The sequence below is a fragment of the Tamandua tetradactyla genome, chromosome 11, assembly GCF_023851605.1.
Source record: "Tamandua tetradactyla isolate mTamTet1 chromosome 11, mTamTet1.pri, whole genome shotgun sequence".
Classification (NCBI taxonomy): domain Eukaryota; kingdom Metazoa; phylum Chordata; class Mammalia; order Pilosa; family Myrmecophagidae; genus Tamandua; species Tamandua tetradactyla.
The window spans coordinates 25848239-25868154 of record NC_135337.1 but is presented as its reverse complement, the minus strand read 5'-3'; the positions used below and the strand labels follow the sequence as shown (position 1 = coordinate 25868154).

General features: G+C 34.7%; 1 protein-coding gene across 1 annotated transcript in view; it reads right to left on the bottom strand.

Annotated features, from left to right (window-relative positions):
- The window catches only part of DPYD (dihydropyrimidine dehydrogenase), a 961456-nt gene that overhangs the window by 456428 nt on the left and 485112 nt on the right, over positions 1 to 19916 (bottom strand). The window contains 1 exon segment of the mRNA XM_077120172.1: positions 8795 to 9010. Within this exon segment, the coding sequence (XP_076976287.1) occupies positions 8795 to 9010 (216 nt within the window).

The window sequence follows — 19916 nt, the reverse complement described above, 5'->3', positions numbered from 1 at the left end:
AGAGATCAGGATTACTTCTTAGAACAGTATTGTAGTTAGCACTGGGACGAAATCTCTCATAGGACAACTATATGTGTACTGTATATATTTAATATACCTATTCTTTAAAATATGAGGATGAGTCATTTTTATGAATTTTCATGAAAGTGATCTAATTAACAATTAAAGAACTCAACAAGGAGACAATCATGTTATTACAACTCAGAAATCATTTCTGATTTTAGAATGTTAAAAGTTTCCTCAGATAAGATGTTTACATTGAATTTGTATAAATAATTACAGCTCCTTATGTAGTGCATAGGTATATATCAGGATAATAATGTTATAGAATAAATATAATCTATATAAAAATTACTCAAGCATAAAATTTTGAAACTAGAACTTAGCAGTGAAAACAAATGCACCAGCCTGTTGTTCATTTAATATTTCATAGATTCTCATAATTAGGTAACAGAGAAACTCTTAATAATAATAAAATACATTATCTTGATTTAATCATTTTAAAAACTACAGATCTTTATTTCTAATAAAACCTTCCAAACCATATTACCATAGTAAATTGTGATGTTCTGCATTCGTAATCCAAAGAGAATTAACCAGGCTCCAAAATTTTACCGAATAATATATTTGCAAATTTTTTCATAAAAACTTTAAATATTATTTTTAGTATTTATGATCCTGACAATGATATTCCTAAATACTTCTCTGGTTGTTATGTGCTCATAATTTGGGCAAATGCAGGCAATTTCCTTTTGATTTTTAAGATAATGTGGATCAAAACAAATTTCTTGAAATCCGCATGGGAGAGCAGACAATTTACGTGGTAAAAAGTCTGTAAACATCATGTGAAGGAAAACAAGGGCTATTTAGAAAGAAAAAAAAAGTGAAGGCTTATGGATAGGACATGAGAATTGTTTCCAAGTAACTGAAGAGCTGTCGTGTGGAATTGTGGTTCAAATTAGAATTCTATAATTATTCATCCACCTAATAAGTCTGTACTGAGTCCTTCCTATTTACCAGACATTTTTCTTGGCATAGGATATACAGCAGTGAACCAGAAAGACAACATTTCTCTTCTCTTAAGTAGCTAAAATAGAAAAAAACGAGTTAGCAAATAAATGAGCAATAGCATGGCAATTTCAAATGCTGATGAGTGCACTGAAAATAAAAACGACCAGGGCAATGAGGCACAGAGAGACTGAGTTTTGAGTGGTCAGCAAAGACTTCTGTGAGGAGGCAACTTTTGATCTAAGAAGCAAGAGCCAGTCACGTAAATCGCTAGGAGCAGATAATTCCAGACCGAGCAAACATCAAGTAAAACAGCCCTAAGATAGTGAGAAGCCCACCCTGTTGAAGGATGAGGAAGTGGGCAAGTATGGCTGGAGTAAAATGGCATAGGAGGAGATTGGTAAGATATGAATGGATTTGCAGAAGCATAGGGTTTTAAATCAAGAATGGACTTAAAGATAATTTATCTCTGTCTAGATTTTTAAACATTTTTTTGGAAGAGTACTAATGCACATTTTCTTTTCCTTTTTCTCTTCTTCTCCCCCTCCCTCTCTCTTAATGAAATTTTACATAAACACCAATAGAAATAAAAAAATATAATTGATGTTCTGTTTGAAGAAGGGTTCTCAGTGAACCTGTTCATCTGAACTTTATACCTTTGCAGAACATTGTTGCCAAACTGACCTCATTTGAGCCATAAAGTAATGGGTCCAGAAAGGATACACTAGAAAAAGATCATGGCATAGTACAAAGAACCAAAATTTGTAATCAATAGTCCTTGGCTCAAATCTTGGTATGATAGATTTAAGCATTATGATGAGAAACATTATTTCCCTTCTTTTTCATTCTGGGATGGCCTTATGATCTGTTCTTACCAGCAGAGTGTAATGGAAATTCTACTGTGCAACTTCTCAGCCCCAAGAGGCTTTGCAATTTTCCCTTTTGCCTTTTTTTGCAGTGCTGCGACCTTATGAACAAGCCCAGTGTCATCTCCTTGAGCCTGAGGCCATATGGCTAGAGGCCCAGTCATGCCACTGAAGATCAAGGCATGTGAATGAAGCCTTCAAGGACCAGCCAACCACCACATAGTCTATCAAATAACTTCAAAGGTATGAATGAGACCAGCCAACACCACATGGAGCAAGGGCAAGCCAACCCAGCTGGGACCTTACCAGCTTGTCAAACCACAGAAACTACAGAATCAAGAGCAGATAACTAGTTTTTTAAGTCACTAAATCATGGGATAGCTTGATATGCAGCAACAGATAAATAATACAGAAATGCCTTATGTTTACAGGCATAACAAAATCCTGAAGCATGTGGCATTGAGTTTAGATGGAGAGGCAGGGAGAGGCTTTAAAAGCAAAGAGTAGGCTGTTAGAAAAGGCTACAAGAATGGTGAACAAGCTGTTAGTGAAGACTTCAAATGCAGCATGAAAATTGTTACTGGAGGGACGGGAAAAGAGTGGCCTGCATAATGTAGTGGCAGAGCAATTGGTAAGAATATTGCTCATAATAATTTAGAAGGTAGAAAATGTACCTAATACATTGCAGATTTAATTAAGGAAATCTCTAGAGAGAATGCTGAAAGTGTCAGTTGAGTGTTTCTACCCATGTGTAATAGGGTACTGTAAGAGAGAGAAGGGCTAAAGAAGGATCTACCTATTTAATTTGCTAAACAAAATTTAGAATAAATCGAAAGGGTCCAAGGCTTGATGGGTTGGAAAATAAAACTATCCTTTATACTCAGTTTCTCCCTGATGGAAATAGATTTTCAAAATAAGAAATGACGTCAGGGTAAAGATCAAATGAAGGGTGTTTTCTAATACTTTGTTGAGACCTTAGAAAGATTTAAGGAAGGTCCTAGTAGATTCTTTCAGGTAGACAATAGGGATTCTAAGTATCTTAGGGGCATTGTATCACAGCCACACAACATACCCAAAGAATAAGTTTTTTTTCTCAAAAAGAATTACGGATGTAACTTCGGAACATGGATTAGCTCTTAATAATTCACAAGTTTTTAAGAGCATTTTATGATATCACTGACAGCCACAGTTAAAAGGGACAATTCAACATGAGAAGAGAAATAGAGAACCTTAGCTTTCTATGGGTAGGCATGAATTATAAAAGCTACTCAGCTAATGATATGGGCCATTTCTTAAAAAAAAAAAAAAAAAATTCAGAGGATAGAATCAAGAGCCCAGGGGCACAGTCAATAGTTTTAAAAGATAATGGATTAGAGAACAATTCCAAAGGAGCAGAACTGGGTCCAAATCAAGGAACATTCTCTGTCCTTATAGTAGGGGGCTTGACAGTTTGTGCCCAAATGAATTTCAAAATTGTTGTGGCCTAATGACTGCTTTGTACCTTCTCTTTCTCCTATCTGGGCATGAGTATCTAATGTGGTTATCGTGACCATATGATTTTATGTTGGGTGGTAGATGACTTGTCTTTCCCCATCACAGAATCCTGGATAAAGAGAAGGAGTCTTACATGCATTTGTACCTGATACACATCAAAAGATCACTGATGTTGAACCTAATGCCAGGATTGGATGATATTTTGGGTGTCTTAAGAAAGCGTGGTTTCCTTTTACATATGAGGAAGAGGATATGAATTACCAAGTCCAGAGGGTAGATTAGGACAGGATAGTTCAAAATTGTTAGTAATAATTTTTCCATACTGAATGCATGCCTCTTTGTAATATGATCTTGTTGTTACTCCCATGAATAAAAGTGTATGGCATTTCCCTGCATCTTGATTCTGAGATTGCCTCAAGATCTGCCTTGATCAAGAGAATATGGTGCAAGTAACAAAGGGTGATTGTTGAGCCTTTGCCTCAAGAGATCTTGCAATTTCCCCTCTTGTCCTCTTGGAACACTGCCACTTGTGAACAAGCCCATGTTAGAGTTCTTGAGAATGAATCACAGTGAGATGAAGAGAGAGAGAGGCCCAGCCATCTCATCAATGATAGAAAAAACGGAAGTCCCAGACATATGAGTGACGCCCCCTTGCTAGGACTCAGGGAATCCTCCAACTGACTGCAGATGCATGAGTGAGCCCAGCATACACCATGTGAGGTGGAAGAACTGCTCTTCTAAGCTCAGCCTGTATTGCCAGTGTATATAATTGTAAACAAATAATTAATTGTTGTAAGCCCTGGGCAATTTATTTAACTTTGTCAGCCTAAAACTTTATTAAAAAAAAAAAAAACAACAAAAAACAAAAAAACCCTACCTTATAGGGATTTTGAGTATTAAATGAGAAATTATGTGAACAATGTGAAAAACAATTTTGCAATGCCAATACATTCTAGTACTCAATAAATAGTTAATAACAAAAACAACAACGATAACCTATAGTATTAAAAAACATGTCTGAGATAGTGATTTAGAGGTAGCTATGGATAGAGAGTGGCATCTCTGAGACCAAAATTATTTTCCCTACATTACTCTGCCTTCCATATTTGTTAGCCTTTCTGTAGGGTATATGTCTAGTTGGAAAAAAATCAACCATATTTTAATATCAACAATTATTTATGTTAATAAGTTAAACTACTTTATCCATGATATCTCAGAAGACAGAACTAGAAAACAGATGGAACTTATTAAAAGGCAGACTTAGAGGCAATGAAAGGAAGATATTTGTCATATTAGATCTTTCCGTAGTTACAAAAGGCTTCCTTAAGGATCTAGCATATTATTTGTTACTAAAACGACTCAAGAACAGGTTATATTTCTTCTATCAGGCTACTGATATATGAGCTTAGATATTTTGGCCAGATTGTTTTTATGCATTTTCCTAATATTGTACGATAGTATTCTGTTTTCTCAAATATTTTCTGCATTTTTAAAGGCTAAGGGCAACAGCTTAAGTCTTAAAATACAATCCATACATTCAGAAATTCCTCTGACGTTTTCATTTTTAAACATGCAGATGCACTATACAATGCATCACTAAAGCAATATAGGATGAGAAAATTTAAAATTGGTCTTTTCTCCTTTGATTGAGATCAATACTCAAAACAGTTAATATTTTTATGTGTTGTCTGTCAATTGTGAGAAAAAAATAAATTCAGTATGCTGAACTTTTTATTGCCCAAGAATCTATTTATTCGCTTAACTCATTTCTCCAACAAATATTTATGAAACTTTTATCAAAGTCTTTTTATACCCTAAGCATCCTGTTATGATAAGGTAATATTTTATGGAAACAGCTAAAATCAAACTTTGACTCCAAAAAAATGAAGACTCAAATATTTCTCGGCTTTTAATTTTAGTTTTCAGCATTTTATGATGACTCAGAATGTATGCACATATTTACCTAACATCTGATATTTATTAAAACAAAATATATGCACTCAATATATTATTAAAAATCAATCATAAGTCTACTTTGATATCTATATATTGTTTACAAATGAAATGAACTGTTGCTTGGGTTTGGATTTTATTTCAGATAGTAATAAACACTTCCTTGTTATTTTGTTTATCTGTATAATGATAAAGATGTGTATATATATACAATTCGACATTAAATCTTATCTATTTGCAGTATGTAATCTGTTGTTCTCTGCAAGGACAAAATATATGGAGATAATTAGCAAAAAGAAAGTGTTTTTATCTATTTCCTTTCAATATAATGAGAACACAGATCAAGAGGTCTTTATATAAAGTACAAGCATTTCTAATGTTTCTAGCTAAACACACCATTTATCTGGTCTGTTATTATAATTTAGTTTTACTTTATTCTTAACAGGTTGATTTATCCCTCACTTCTTTTCGTTGAAGCTTGAACCCAAAATACATTTAAAGAGAAAAAATATATGCACTTATATTTTAAATATCATTTTATCATTTCAATTAAATATAAACTAAATCTCAAGAAAAGCAATCTAAGGATTTTGTGACATTTTTTGGAAAGCCTGATTTGGAGGAAGAACAGCGTTAATAGGGGCCATCTTTGATGTTATTTAACACAAAAGCAAACCCAGATTTTTTTCTACTTGACATTAAAAATCTGATAATTTGCCTCCCTAAAGAAAAGCACATACAGCTTTTAGACAGACTGCACAGTAAAGAATAATAATATTTCTGTTTACTGAGATATCAACTGGCATTTCACTGTAAGTCAATGGCCTATCGTTGCTACAGCATATTAGACCTCAATCTGGCACCTACAAATGTCAAGAGTATAAAAAAATATAGGATGAAAATCAAAAGCATGTTCCAAACTCCCCCCAAAATAAAAAAATAAAAATAAAAAAGGAAACAAAGTTCACCTAAACATATTTGCCGCCGAGATCAGTGCAATATTCAGCTGTCAATCTAGAAAAACAACGAGGGAGCCACACTGTCAGTAGGACAGGATAATAAAATTTCCAGCAGATGTTCAGGCAGGGCTCTAATTTTTACTGAACTCCCTTGGTAAGCACTTAATTTCTTTATCATATGCAGGCTTGGCAAATCGTACTTCATCAAAACTGTATTGTGAAATATTAATATGTCATACGATAACAAAACTCCATAGAATAACCTTTGTCATATTAAGAACATCCAAATTTCAAATGTCAAGGTTCTGCATTTTAATACATTTTAAATAGCTTCTTGAATTGGCATAATAAATGATAACAAGGCTTATTTAAATTGGTAGGTTAAAATATTATACAAATAGATAATATCTTAATAGGCATATTTGTTAAGAGGCTGCAGGATAATCATGCGTTCGTATACTGAGTTGTATAGCACAACATTTCATCAATAAGAAAGCACAGACGTTCATAAGACATAATGATATTCTTACAAAAGGTTTAATCACTAATTACGGCCAATATAAGAAAACAACAAAAAAGTAGCTCTCTTTGAAGCAAACTGACTACTTTGTAAAATCATGAACGGAGCAAAAATCATGGTTTGAAAATGGCAACATATAAGCTCACGGTGTTATCATTATTTTTGTCATTACAATCTACACAAATATGTTTAAAATACTTTTTTGCACAAATATTTTGTCATGCCCACCATGAAAGAAGATAAAATAGAGCTTCTTAAAATCCCCCATCATTATGTTTCATGTGCCAAATTTAATTTGCATTTGTTCATAACTCCCCTTTTGAACCAGCATCACAGACTTCTGAATTGATAGATTAAATTCAAATTGGAGGTTTAGAAGGAAGTCGGCGTCTACATTTATTTCTGCTGGTAATCCTAATAAAGGCAACTGCTTCTAGGTTACTGAAAGAGACAGCATCTCAAATCAATGCATGTCACCAACAGAGTAAAGACAGATGTCCCTGATTAATCAGAATTCAATTTTTATAAGCAAAAAACCCCAGCAAATTGAAAGCAAATTTTTTCTCCTACAATTCTTCTCTTGTGCTCATTAGCCTCCTAATATCATTTATACATATAAAAAAATACATAGAATAACAAATATATGGTCATTAAATGCTATCTGGGACTCAATTTTAACCAACGGATTAACCATTTAATGGTGGCATCACAGTGGTTCTTAATGGACAAACTAAAAAAAGACAAACATACCATCAATAGTTCATACTGGTTGCAAACTCACTGTATTCTAAAACTGAATCTAATATGCTCCATTTGTTTTACAATGTTTTAAATAAAAGTATTTCTAAATTTTCAGCCAATTCACTTGAAAAGAATTCCCCTTAGCTTAATAATTAAAAATCAAAATATTAAAAAAAGTATTTTTTCACACAATATTTTTTCTAACTTTTGAGGAGTCTCTAGATTTCCTTGACCACATTTATACACAGCATCTTGTAAAGCTGTCAGAATAAGACAGCCGTAATGGTTTAGCCATGATAATGCCAGCTATTGATCCTAGGAAGAGGAGAAAGAAAGAATGTGTTTAATGGGGCATATTTGTTCTCTATTATTTTCTTTGCCTAAGGATAAGGCTAATTTAAATAACGGCACCTTATTTTCAGTCACTAGATTCACAGATTCTTATACATTAATTATTACTAACTACCAGTTAATACTAAATACATTGATAGATTTAGCATCTAAAATTTCATCAAAAAGAGGACTAAGAAATGTTAAATTCTGCTGTTTTCTCCTAATTCAGAACCTTAATAAGGATGCAACTTTCTATTGGATAAATCATTCTACTTTGAAAACATGCATTTGCTCTTTTAAAAAAACTTAAGATGTGCTGTCGTATTGTAAAGAATCAATCTCAACTTTAATATTTAGTTCATTTCTACTGAGTATACCCAGTTTCAGGGTGAGGACGAAGTTACACTGTTATGTGAAACTCAGGGCATTTACCTTTTAAGGCAAGTTTATAGATTCAAAGATTCAAGAACAGTTTTATTTACTACCAGAACCAATGATACAGTGATTCTTTCTGACATGAACTGGACGTCAGGATTTTGTGGAAGGCGCCGACTATCTTTCTAACTTTCAATTCAGGTGTGTGCCCTCAGTCACACACATCCGGAAAACACAAAACAACTAATAATATCAAAATTAAAATGCATTCAGTTGTGATTATGAAATGAAATAGTCACTTTTGCCTTACATATATTTTGATGCTCTCAAGACAACATAAAATGAGAAAACATATGCCATCCTCCACCCCCATGCCTTGGAATAGAAAGAATGGAAAGAAAGTAAAGTCTAAAGGGCAATGATAGGTTTTGTCAATAATTTTATCACTATTATTTCTGAGTGAAAAATATTTCCTATATAATATCGGTGCTCCAGTAAAAATGCACGGTGGACATCTGAACATGACTTTAAGTTTATTTTCTTACCTTATCAAGAGAAAAAGTTTTCGTCAAAGCAAAAGCCCACCCAGCTTCAAACGCTCGTCGAATCATTGATGCACTGGTGGTTGGAGTTGCACTAGCAAGCCCAAAAGGATTTGTAAACTTCAATCCAGCCATTTCCATACTAATGTCCACCGTATCAATTGGCGTATAAAAGAGAGGCAGTTCAGGCTTGGCAGAAACCGAAGCTCCATATTGTGACTGTAAAAAACAAACAAAATAATTGTTCTTGCATCACATCTCATTTATCCAGATAATCTCTTATGAAAATCACTTCAACACAGCATTTGAGTTCATGTAGATTTAATCAGTCTGTTCACAATGATGAAAGATGGGGAAAAAATCAATTAGCAATGAACCAAATTTGTATGCCATCTTTTTCTAATTTAAAAGGCAGTACGGAAAGTATTAACATCAGTAATATCAAATAAATAAATATGCAAAAAACTGTTTAAAATATACTGAGATATAAATGTATAAGGAGATAATTATAGAATTTATCTTCCTGGTCCCATTAACCAGGATCTTTGTACTTAATTTGTAGAAATATTTTCAGACCTCAGAGATACGAACCACAATTCAGGAGACCTAAACTGAATTTTCCAGTAATCTTACTACTGTTTATATGGTTTTAGGAAAGCCACCTAACATGTCCATGTCTTTTCTCTATAGTTTTCAGAATAGCAGCAGGTATGCAGGTTGCCTAATCCCTGTCTCATAGGGATATTGGAAAATGTACGAGACCATAAGCCTTAGAGAGACATCTGATTTGTAAAGTGGGTACTGCATTCACGTGCATGAGGGGAATCTGTTTCTTTGGGTGCCAAACAGTACCTAATAGATAATTTGTTGAACAAAGTCTTCAGGTGTTACTCAAGAAGCTTTCATTGAGAAAGCTCACCTTTCTCAAACGATCAGTGTAATGATGGTATCTTGTAGTGTTATGAGATCATTAAATGAAAACATCATGCAAAGTGCATGCCACACTGAAGCATGGTAGTGCTTGCTAAATACAGGCCCCTTTCCTTCTAGAGACGTTATTTAAAAATCTCATCAGGCCTTTGTAAAGTCTCTCTCTGTGTCTGTCTCTTTCTATTTATCTATGAAAGACAAACAAAACTGGCAAATATGAAAAGGATGCTTTTTCTTTCAGCAAAACTGGTTACTGAATGGACAGGGCAAGGTAATTCAAAAGTAAGAAAGCATTTCTCTTGTGAATCATCACTCAGAAGAAAAGTTGTTTGAGTAGAACTTCAATTTTACAAGAGTGTGCCTTGTGCAGATACAGATTGCCATGATTTGCTTAGAAATTATGTCTTGTCCTCCACCATCTATAATGCAAAGCAAAGTTCACTAGATATGTAAAAAGGTATCAAGCTTGCCAATCGAAAGACTAGAATATCTCTGGTACGTGCAAAGAAGTGCCTGATGGTGTCGCATCTTCAAGCTACCGCAGGCACCTTCTGCCAGGGATGTGCTGGGCATCCACATACATTTCTGAATCCTGGTCAGTATTGCAAACATTAGGGTGATCTGTCCTCACACAGGATCACAATGCTAGTGAAAGGATTATTGGCAAAGACAAAGCTATCATGTATAGCATAGGGAATGAGTGTGTGTGAGTATGAGTATGCTCAGGTATGGCTGAAGAAGAGAATTCATCTTCGAAGATATTTTCTTAGCTCTTTTTAATCATGATTTAAATTGAAATAATAAAGATAGATTACACTAAGGTAGAATTTTCTGTCACCAAGGTTTGATTAATACTGAGAAAAACAGAGAAGCATGCTTTCCTTGTTTGAGGAATCTTAGAAACAACACTTGGAAAACTTCTGTCTGATGCTGTAGCAGAAATATTTGCAGTCCCATATTTGGCATGAGGTGACATGGATGACACTACAAGGTTTCTTCTTGTTTTAGGGCTTTTGATTGAATCGTCTAATATCCTTTCATTTTGCAGATGAATTTGTTTCTTCATAATTATAACTACATATGGCACTAGGCAACAGTCCAAGTAGGGAGGATATATATACACATATATATATAGATATATATATGTATATATACACATATATATACATGTATATATATATATGTGTATATATACATATATATACATGTATATATCTATACATATATATACATATATACATGTATATATCTATACATATATATATACATATATACATGTATATATCTATACATATATATATATACACACATATATATCTATACATATATATATACATTTATATATATATATATATACAAATATATATATATTTGTAGTTCAACTTGCTTTCTTCATTTGTGTAAGTTAAAAGTAAACTAGACATTGCTCTGGAATTCTTAAGAAGGTTGTTGCCTTAATACTTAGGAAATGACTTGAACAAACTATATAAATGTTCCTTAAGCATCAAACAAACAAACAAAAGCAAACACCAAAAGCAAAAAAATAAACACAAAATTCTCTTCAATGAGGATAGCTTCTTGCAAAATATATTCTTTTCTTTTAATGACAAAAATGCAATTGACATGTATGTGCATCTGTATATGCATATAAAATGAAATCTTCAATCTATTAGGCAGGTATTTTTTTCATCCTTTGCAAACAAGGCTATTTTTTGTTCTGTTGTTTTGTGACTTTTTACAACTGAGTGGTGTTACAACAGCACAGTCTGTTCAGCCTCACAACGTACAGACACCCTAATGAATGCCTCCTTTTCTGTGGTTTAAAAGCTTGTTCTTTCTGTACCTTTGCTCAGGGAACTCATGTATCTCAAGTTTCAGCTCTGACCACAAAGCTAATTCTTCCCAAAACTTAGTCTCAAGCTTCAAACTCAGATGTCCAAGAGATTTTAAGAACTTTTGGCCATGAATGCTTTGCCCTTACTTCAAGCTCAACCCATTCAAAATGAACTTCATTATATTTCCTTCTAAAGAAAATGTGGTCTGGATTTTCAATTTTGGAAGACACTTTTCTTCCAATTATCCAATAGTGTTAGTAAATAAAAACACACAGAAGCAACCTAGATGGCGAACAATGGGATTAGTTCCATAATTCCTTAATAATACAACTGCATGAAGGAATGCTATGCTGCCATTAGAAATGATGCAGAAGAAAATAATGCATTGGCATAAAGTGTTCGAAATGTACCAAGTGAAAAAAATGGGTTAATATTATATGTAAGTCCAACATTTTTGGTAAATAATATATATATATATATATATATAGTTATAATTTTTGCTGCATTTCTCCATTTCTCCATTTGTTATAAAGAGAAAACAACATGGTAAACAGAGTTATCGCTCAGAATTCGGGTTTGAGATGCTTTTAATTTTTAGAGGTTTGCTTATTATATTTTTTATATTCTCAATGTGAACCAAAATTTTAAAGTTACAAATTCTTTTTTTTAAAGAATGATACACTAAGGTCACTAAGTGAGGAACAAGGTAAATAGATGACCCTTTAGCATCTGCCACAGATTGTCCCAATCAACCTTTTAGGTTCTATTTATTATTATTCATACTGGTAAAAACATTTAGAATTAAAACAATCAAAGAGATGAGCTACCTTCAAGGCTTCATTTTACTAAGAGGGAACTAAAGCCAAGGGAGGTTCAGTGAATACCTGTAAGTTACTCAATTAGTGATAAAGCCACAATAAAATAATTTTCTGTTTTTATTTTTATTACCTTAAGCCACTACTCAAAAACAGAGACTTCCTGGAAGATGGCGGCTTAGTAAGACACGCGGATCTTAGTTTCTTCTCCAGGACACCTACTAGGGGAGTAGAAACGATACAGAAAGCGCCCAAAGCCACAACAGAGATAAAAAAGACAGCGTACCCCATCCTGGAACGGCTGGCTGGCTGAGAGAAGCAGCTCGGGTGAGATCGCCGAGGCGCGCGGGCCTTACCGGGCGGGGTGGCAAGCGGCCGGAGTTACTCCCTTCCCCCTTCCCGGGCCGGCTGGGAGAATTGGAGAGGTGGTCCCCTGAAACCAAGGCGACTGGCGCCCACACCACGCGCAGCCCCCGGACCAACTGAGAGAATTGGATCGGAAACCCCCAGGCCGCGGAGAACGGTGACCCCGTGACTCCCGGGGAACGTGCACTCTCTCGGGCGGGCCGCTGCCGCTGGCGCCCTCCCGCCACGCTTGTTGCCCAGGGCCGACTAGGAAATTCGGACGGGCTCTTTCCCTGGCTGCTGCGACCAGCAAGCCTCCCTGCGTTCGGACCGAGGGCCGGCTCAAGCCGCTTCGGCTAGCGAACCCCCAGGACGGCCAGAGTTTTCCAAAGTTTAAGGTCCCACAGCACCTTTTACTGGTGGGACCCGCAGACAAACGTGTGCCACGAGCGCCACCTACTGGGCAGGATAAGAAAAACAGAACCCAGAGATTTCACAGAAAAATATTACAACCTTGCTGGGTCCAACACCAAGAGAAATCTGAATAAATGCCCAGACGCCAGCAGCAGAAGATAACTGTCCACGCTCAAAAGATTGAGAATATGGCTCAGTCAAAGGAACAAACCAATAGCTCAAATGAGACACAAGAGCTGAGACAACTAATGCTGAATATACGAACAGAAATGGAAAACCTCTTCAAAAATGAAATCGATAAATTGAGGGAGGACATGAAGAGGACATGGGCTGAACATAAAGAAGAAATAGAAAAACTGAAAAAACAAATCGCAGAACTTATGGAAGTGAAGGATAAAGTAGCAAACATAGAAAAAATAATGGATAGCTACAATGATAGATTTAAAGAGACAGAAGATAGAATTAGTGATTTGGAGGATGGAACATCTGAATTCCAAAAAGAAACAGAAACTATAGGGAAAAGAATGGAAAAATTTGAACAGGGTATCAGGGAACTCAAGGACAATATGAACCGCACAAATATACGTGTTGTGGGTGTCCCAGAAGGAGAAGAGAAGGGAAAAGGAGGAGAAAAACTAATGGAAGAAATTATCACTGAAAATTTCCCAACTCTTATGAAAGACCTAAAATTACAGATCCAAGAAGTGCAGCGCACCGCAAAGAGATTAGACCCAAATAGGCGTTCTCCAAGACACTTACTAGTTAGAATGTCAGAGGTCAAAGAGAAAGAGAAGATCTTGAAAGCAGCAAGAGAAAAACAATCCATTACATACAATGGAAACCCAATAAGACTTTGTGTAGATTTCTCAGCAGAAACCATGGAAGCTAGAAGACAGTGGGATGATATATTTAAAATACTAAAAGAGAAAAACTGCCAACCAAGACTCCTATATCCAGCAAAATTATCCTTCAAAAATGAGGGAGAAATTAAAACATTCTCAGACAAAAAGTCACTGAAAGAATTTGTGACCAAGAGACCAGCTCTGCAAGAAATACTAAAGGGAGCACTAGAGTCAGATACAAAAAGACAGAAGAGAGAGATATGGAAAAGAGTGTAGAAAGAAGGAAAATCAGATATGATACATATAATACAAAAGGCAAAATGTTAGAGGAAAATATTATCCAAACAGTAATAACACTAAATGTCAATGGACTGAATTCCCCAATCAAAAGACATAGATTGGCAGAATGGATTAAAAAACAGGATCCTTCTATATGCTGTCTACAGGAAACACATCTTAGACCCAAAGATAAACATAGGTTGAAAGTGAAAGGTTGGGAAAAGATATTTCATGCAAATAACAACCAGAAAAGAGCAGGAGTGGCTATACTAATATCCAACAAATTAGACTTCAAATGTAAAACAGTTAAAAGAGACAAAGAAGGACACTATATACTAATAAAAGGAACAATTAAACAAGAAGACATAACAATCATAAATATTTACGCACCGAATCAGAATGCCCCAAAATACGTGAGGAATATACTGCAAACACTGAAAAGGGAAATAGACTCATATACCATAATAGTTGGAGACTTCAACTCACCACTCTCATCAAGGGACAGAACATCTAGACAGAGGATCAACAAAGAAATAGAGAATCTGAATATTACTATAAATGAACTAGACTTAATAGACATTTATAGGACATTACATCCCACAACAGCAGGATACACCTTTTTCTCAAGTGCTCATGGATCATTCTCAAAGATAGACCATATGCTGGGTCACAAAGCAAGTCTCAACAAATTTAAAAAGATTGAAATCTTACACAACACTTTCTCGGACCATAAAGGAATGATGTTGGAAATCAATAATAGGCAGAGTGCCAGAAAATTCACAAATACGTGGAGGCTCAACAACACACTCCTAAACAACGACTGGGTCAAAGAAGAAATTGCAAGAGAAATTAGCAAATACCTCGAGGCGAATGAAAATGAAAACACAACATATCAAAACTTATGGGACGCAGCAAAGGCAGTGCTAAGAGGGAAATTTATTGCTCTAAATGCCTATATCAGAAAAGAAGAAAAGGCAAAAATTCAGGAATTAACTATCCATTTGGAAGAACTGGAGAAAGAACAGCAAGCTAACCCCAAAGCAAGCAAAAGGAAAGAAATAACAAAGATTAGAGCACAAATAAATGAAATTGAAAACATGAAAACAATAGAGAAAATCAATAAGGCCAGAAGTTGGTTCTATGAGAAAATCAATAAGATTGATGGGCCCTTAGCAAGATTGACAAAAAGAAGAAGAGAGAGGATGCAAATAAATAAGATCAGAAATGGAAGAGGAGACATAACTACTGACCTCACAGAAATAAAGGAGGTAATAACAGGATACTATGAACAACTTTACGCTAATAAATACAACAATTTAGAGGAAATGGACGGGTTCCTGGAAAGACATGAACAACCAATTTTGACTCAAGAAGACATAGATGACCTCAACAAACCAATCACAAGTAAAGAAATTGAATTAGTCATTCAAAAGCTTCCTAAAAAGAAAAGTCCAGGACCAGATGGCTTCACATGTGAATTCTACCAAACGTTCCAGAAAGAATTAGTACCAATTCTCTTCAAACTCTTCAAAAAAATCGAAGTGGAGGGAAAACTACCTAATTCATTCTATGACGCCAACATCACCCTCATACCAAAACCAGGCAAAGATATTACAAAAAAAGAAAACTACAGACCAATCTCTCTAATGAATACAGATGCAAAAATCCTCAATAAAATTCTAGCAAATCGTATCCAACAACACATTAAAAGAATTATACATCATGACCAAGTAGGATTCATCCCAGGTATGCAAGGATGGTTCAACATAAGAAAATCAATTAATGTAATACACCATATCAACAAATCAAAGCAGAAAAATCACATGATCATCTCAATTGATGCAGAGAAGGCATTCGACAAGATTCAACATCCTTTCCTGTTGAAAACACTTCAAAAGATAGGAATACAAGGGAACTTCCTTAAAATGATAGAGGGAATATATGAAAAACCCACAGCTAATATCATCCTCAATGGGGAAAAATTGAAAACTTTCCCCCTAAGATCAGGAACAAGACAAGGATGTCCACTATCACCACTATTATTCAACATTGTGTTGGAGGTTCTAGCCAGAGCAATTAGACAAGAAAAAGAAATACAAGGCATCAAAATTGGAAAGGAAGAAGTAAAACTATCACTGTTTGCAGACGATATGATACTATACGTCGAAAACCCGGAAAAATCCACAACAAAACTACTAGAGCTAATAAATGAGTACAGCAAAGTAGCAGGTTACAAGATCAACATTCAAAAATCTGTAGCATTTCTATACACTAGTAATGAACAAGCTGAGAGGGAAATCAAGAAACGAATCCCATTTACAATTGCAACTAAAAGAATAAAATACCTAGGAATGAATTTAACTAAAGAGACAAAAAACCTATATAAAGAAAACTACAAAAAACTGCTAAAAGAAATCACAGAAGACCTAAATAGATGGAAGGGCATACTGTGTTCATGGATTGGAAGACTAAATATAGTTAAGATGTCAATCCTACCTAAATTGATTTACAGATTCAATGCAATACCAATCAAAATCCCAACAACTTATTTTTCAGAAATAGAAAAACCAATAAGCAAATTTATCTGGAAGGGCAGGGTGCCCCGAATTGCTAAAAACATCTTGAGGAAAAAAAACGAAGCTGGAGGTCTCGCACTGCCTGACTTTAAGGCATATTATGAAGCCACAGTGGTCAAAACAGCATGGTATTGGCATAAAGATAGATATATCGACCAATGGAATTGAATAGAGTGCTCAGATATAGACCCTCTCATCTACGGACATTTGATCTTTGATAAGGCAGTCAAGCAAACTCACCTGGGACAGAGCAGTCTCTTCAATAAATGGTGCCTAGAGAACTGGATATCCATATGCAAAAGAATGAAAGAAGACCCATCTCTCACACCCTATACAAAAGTTAACTCAAAATGGATCAAGGATCTAAACATTAGGTCTAAGACCATAAAACAGTTAGAGGAAAATGTTGGGAGATATCTTATGGATCTTACAACTGGAGGCGGTTTTATGGACCTTAAACCTAAAGCAAGAGCACTGAAGAAGGAAATAAATAAATGGGAACTCCTCAAAATTAAACACTTTTGTGCATCAAAGAACTTCATCAAGAAAGTAGAAAGACAGCCTTCACAATGGGAGACAATATTTGGAAATGATATATCAGATAAAGGTCTAGTATCCAGAATTTATAAAGAGATTGTTCATCTCAACAACAAAAAGACAGCCAACCCAATTACAAAATGGGAAAAAGACTTGAACAGACACCTCTCAGAAGAGGAAATACGGATGGCCAAGAGGCACATGAAGAGATGCTCAATGTCCCTGGCCATTAGAGAAATGCAAATCAAAACCACAATGAGATATCATCTCACACCCACCAGAATGGCCATTATCAACAAAACAGAAAATGACAAGTGCTGGAGAGGATGCGGAGAAAGAGGCACACTTATCCACTGTTGGTGGGAATGTCAAAGGGTGCAACCACTGTGGAAGGCAGTTTGGCGGTTCCTCAAAAAGCTGAATATAGAATTGCCATACGACCCAGCAATACCATTGCTAGGTATCTACTCAAAGGACTTAAGGGCAAAGACACAAACGGACATTTGCACACCAATGTTTATAGCAGCATTATTTACAATTGCAAAGAGATGGAAACAGCCAAAATCTCCATCAACAGAAGAGTGGCTAAACAAACTGTGGTATATACATACGATGGAATATTATGCAGCTTTAAGACAAGATAAACTTATGAACCATGTAATAACATGGATGGACCTAGAGAATATTATGCTGAGTGAATCCAGCCAAAAACTAAAGGACAAATACTGTATGGTCCCACTGATGTGAACGGACATTCGAGAATAAACTTGAAATATGTCATTGGTAACAGAGTTCAGCAGGAGTTAGAAACAGGGTAAGATAATGGGTAATTGAAGCTGAAGGGATACAGACTGTGCAACAGGACTAGATACAAAAACTCAAAAATGGACAGCACAATAATACCTAATTGTAAAGTAATCATGTTAAAACACTGAATGAAGCTGCATCTGAGCTATAGGTTTTTGTTTTGTTTTGTTTTGATTTTACTATTATTACTTTTATTTTTTTCTCTATATTAACATTCTATATCTTTTTCGGTTATGTTGCTAGTTCTTCTAAACCAATGCAAATGTACTAAGAAATGATGATCATGCATCTATGTGATGATGTTAAGAATTAATGATTGCATGTGTAGAATGGTATGTTCTCTAAATGTTGGGTTAATTTCTTTTTTTCCATTAATTAAAAAAAAAAAAAAAAGAGAAGGGATAATTGGAGATGAAGGGATACAGACTGTACAACGGGACTGGATATAAAAACTCAGAAATGGACAGCACAATACTACCCATTTGTAATGCAATTATGTTAAAACACTGAATGAAGCTGCATGTGAGGTATAGGTTTTTTGTTTTTGTTTTTTTTGTTTTTTTTTCTTTCTATTATTGTTTTAATTCTTATTCTGTTGTCTTTTTATTTCTTTTTCTAAATCGATGCAAATGTACTAAGAAATGATGAATATGCAACTATGTGATGTTATTAAGAATTACTGATTGTACATGTAGATTGGAATGATTTCTAATTGTTTTGTTAATTCTTTTTTTAATTAATAAAAAAAAAAACAAAAAAAACCAAAAAAAAAAAACAAAACAAAACAAAAAAAAAACAAAGATTTCAATTTTTCTTCCTCTCAAATATTTTTTGCCCCCCTGATACTGCACCTTTAACAGGTCATTTTTCTTCTCCACTTACTGAAAAGCTATCCATTCTTAAGCCTCTCCAGTACACTATAGCCAAATTTATTACTCAGAACTACTTCTAAGGCAAATATATCATTATATATGTATAAACTATATTGAAAATATTTGGTTTATATTTAAGCTTTGGCTTACTTAAACTTCCCCTTATCATTCAGGAAACAAAGTCAAATTTCTTTATATTGCAAATATCATAGTTTCCTTAATGTGGTGCTAAAATACATGGAATTTAAGGAAAGTTCCTCAAAATAATAAAAAGCATATATGAAAACCCACAGCTAACATCCATGATCATACACAAAAATTAACTCAAAATAGATCAAAGATCTTAAAATAAGAGCCAAAACTATAAAACTCATAGAGGAAAACATAGGTAAGCATCTACAGGACCTTGTAATAGCCAATGGTTTCTTAGACTTCACACTCGAAGAGGAATAATAGGAAAAAAAACAGATAAATGGGACTTCATTAAAATTAAAAACTTTTATGTGTCAAAGAACTGTATTATGAAAGTAAAAGGACAAACCATAGAATCAGAGAAAATATTTGTAAACAACATATCTGATAAGGGTTTACTATCCAGAATAAATAAAGAAATCCTACAATGCCACAACAAAAAGACAAAGAATACAAATTAAAATGAACAAATGATTTGAACAGATATTTCTCCAAAAATGGAGGAATGCCCAGAAAGCACATAAAAATTTGCTCAGCATCATTTGTCATTAGGGAAATGTAAAGCAAAACCGCTAGATATCATTTCACATCCACTAGGATGTTTATTATTTAAAAAATGGAAAATAAGCGCTGGAGGAGGTGTGGGGAAATGGGAACACTTGCTCATTGTCGATGGGAACG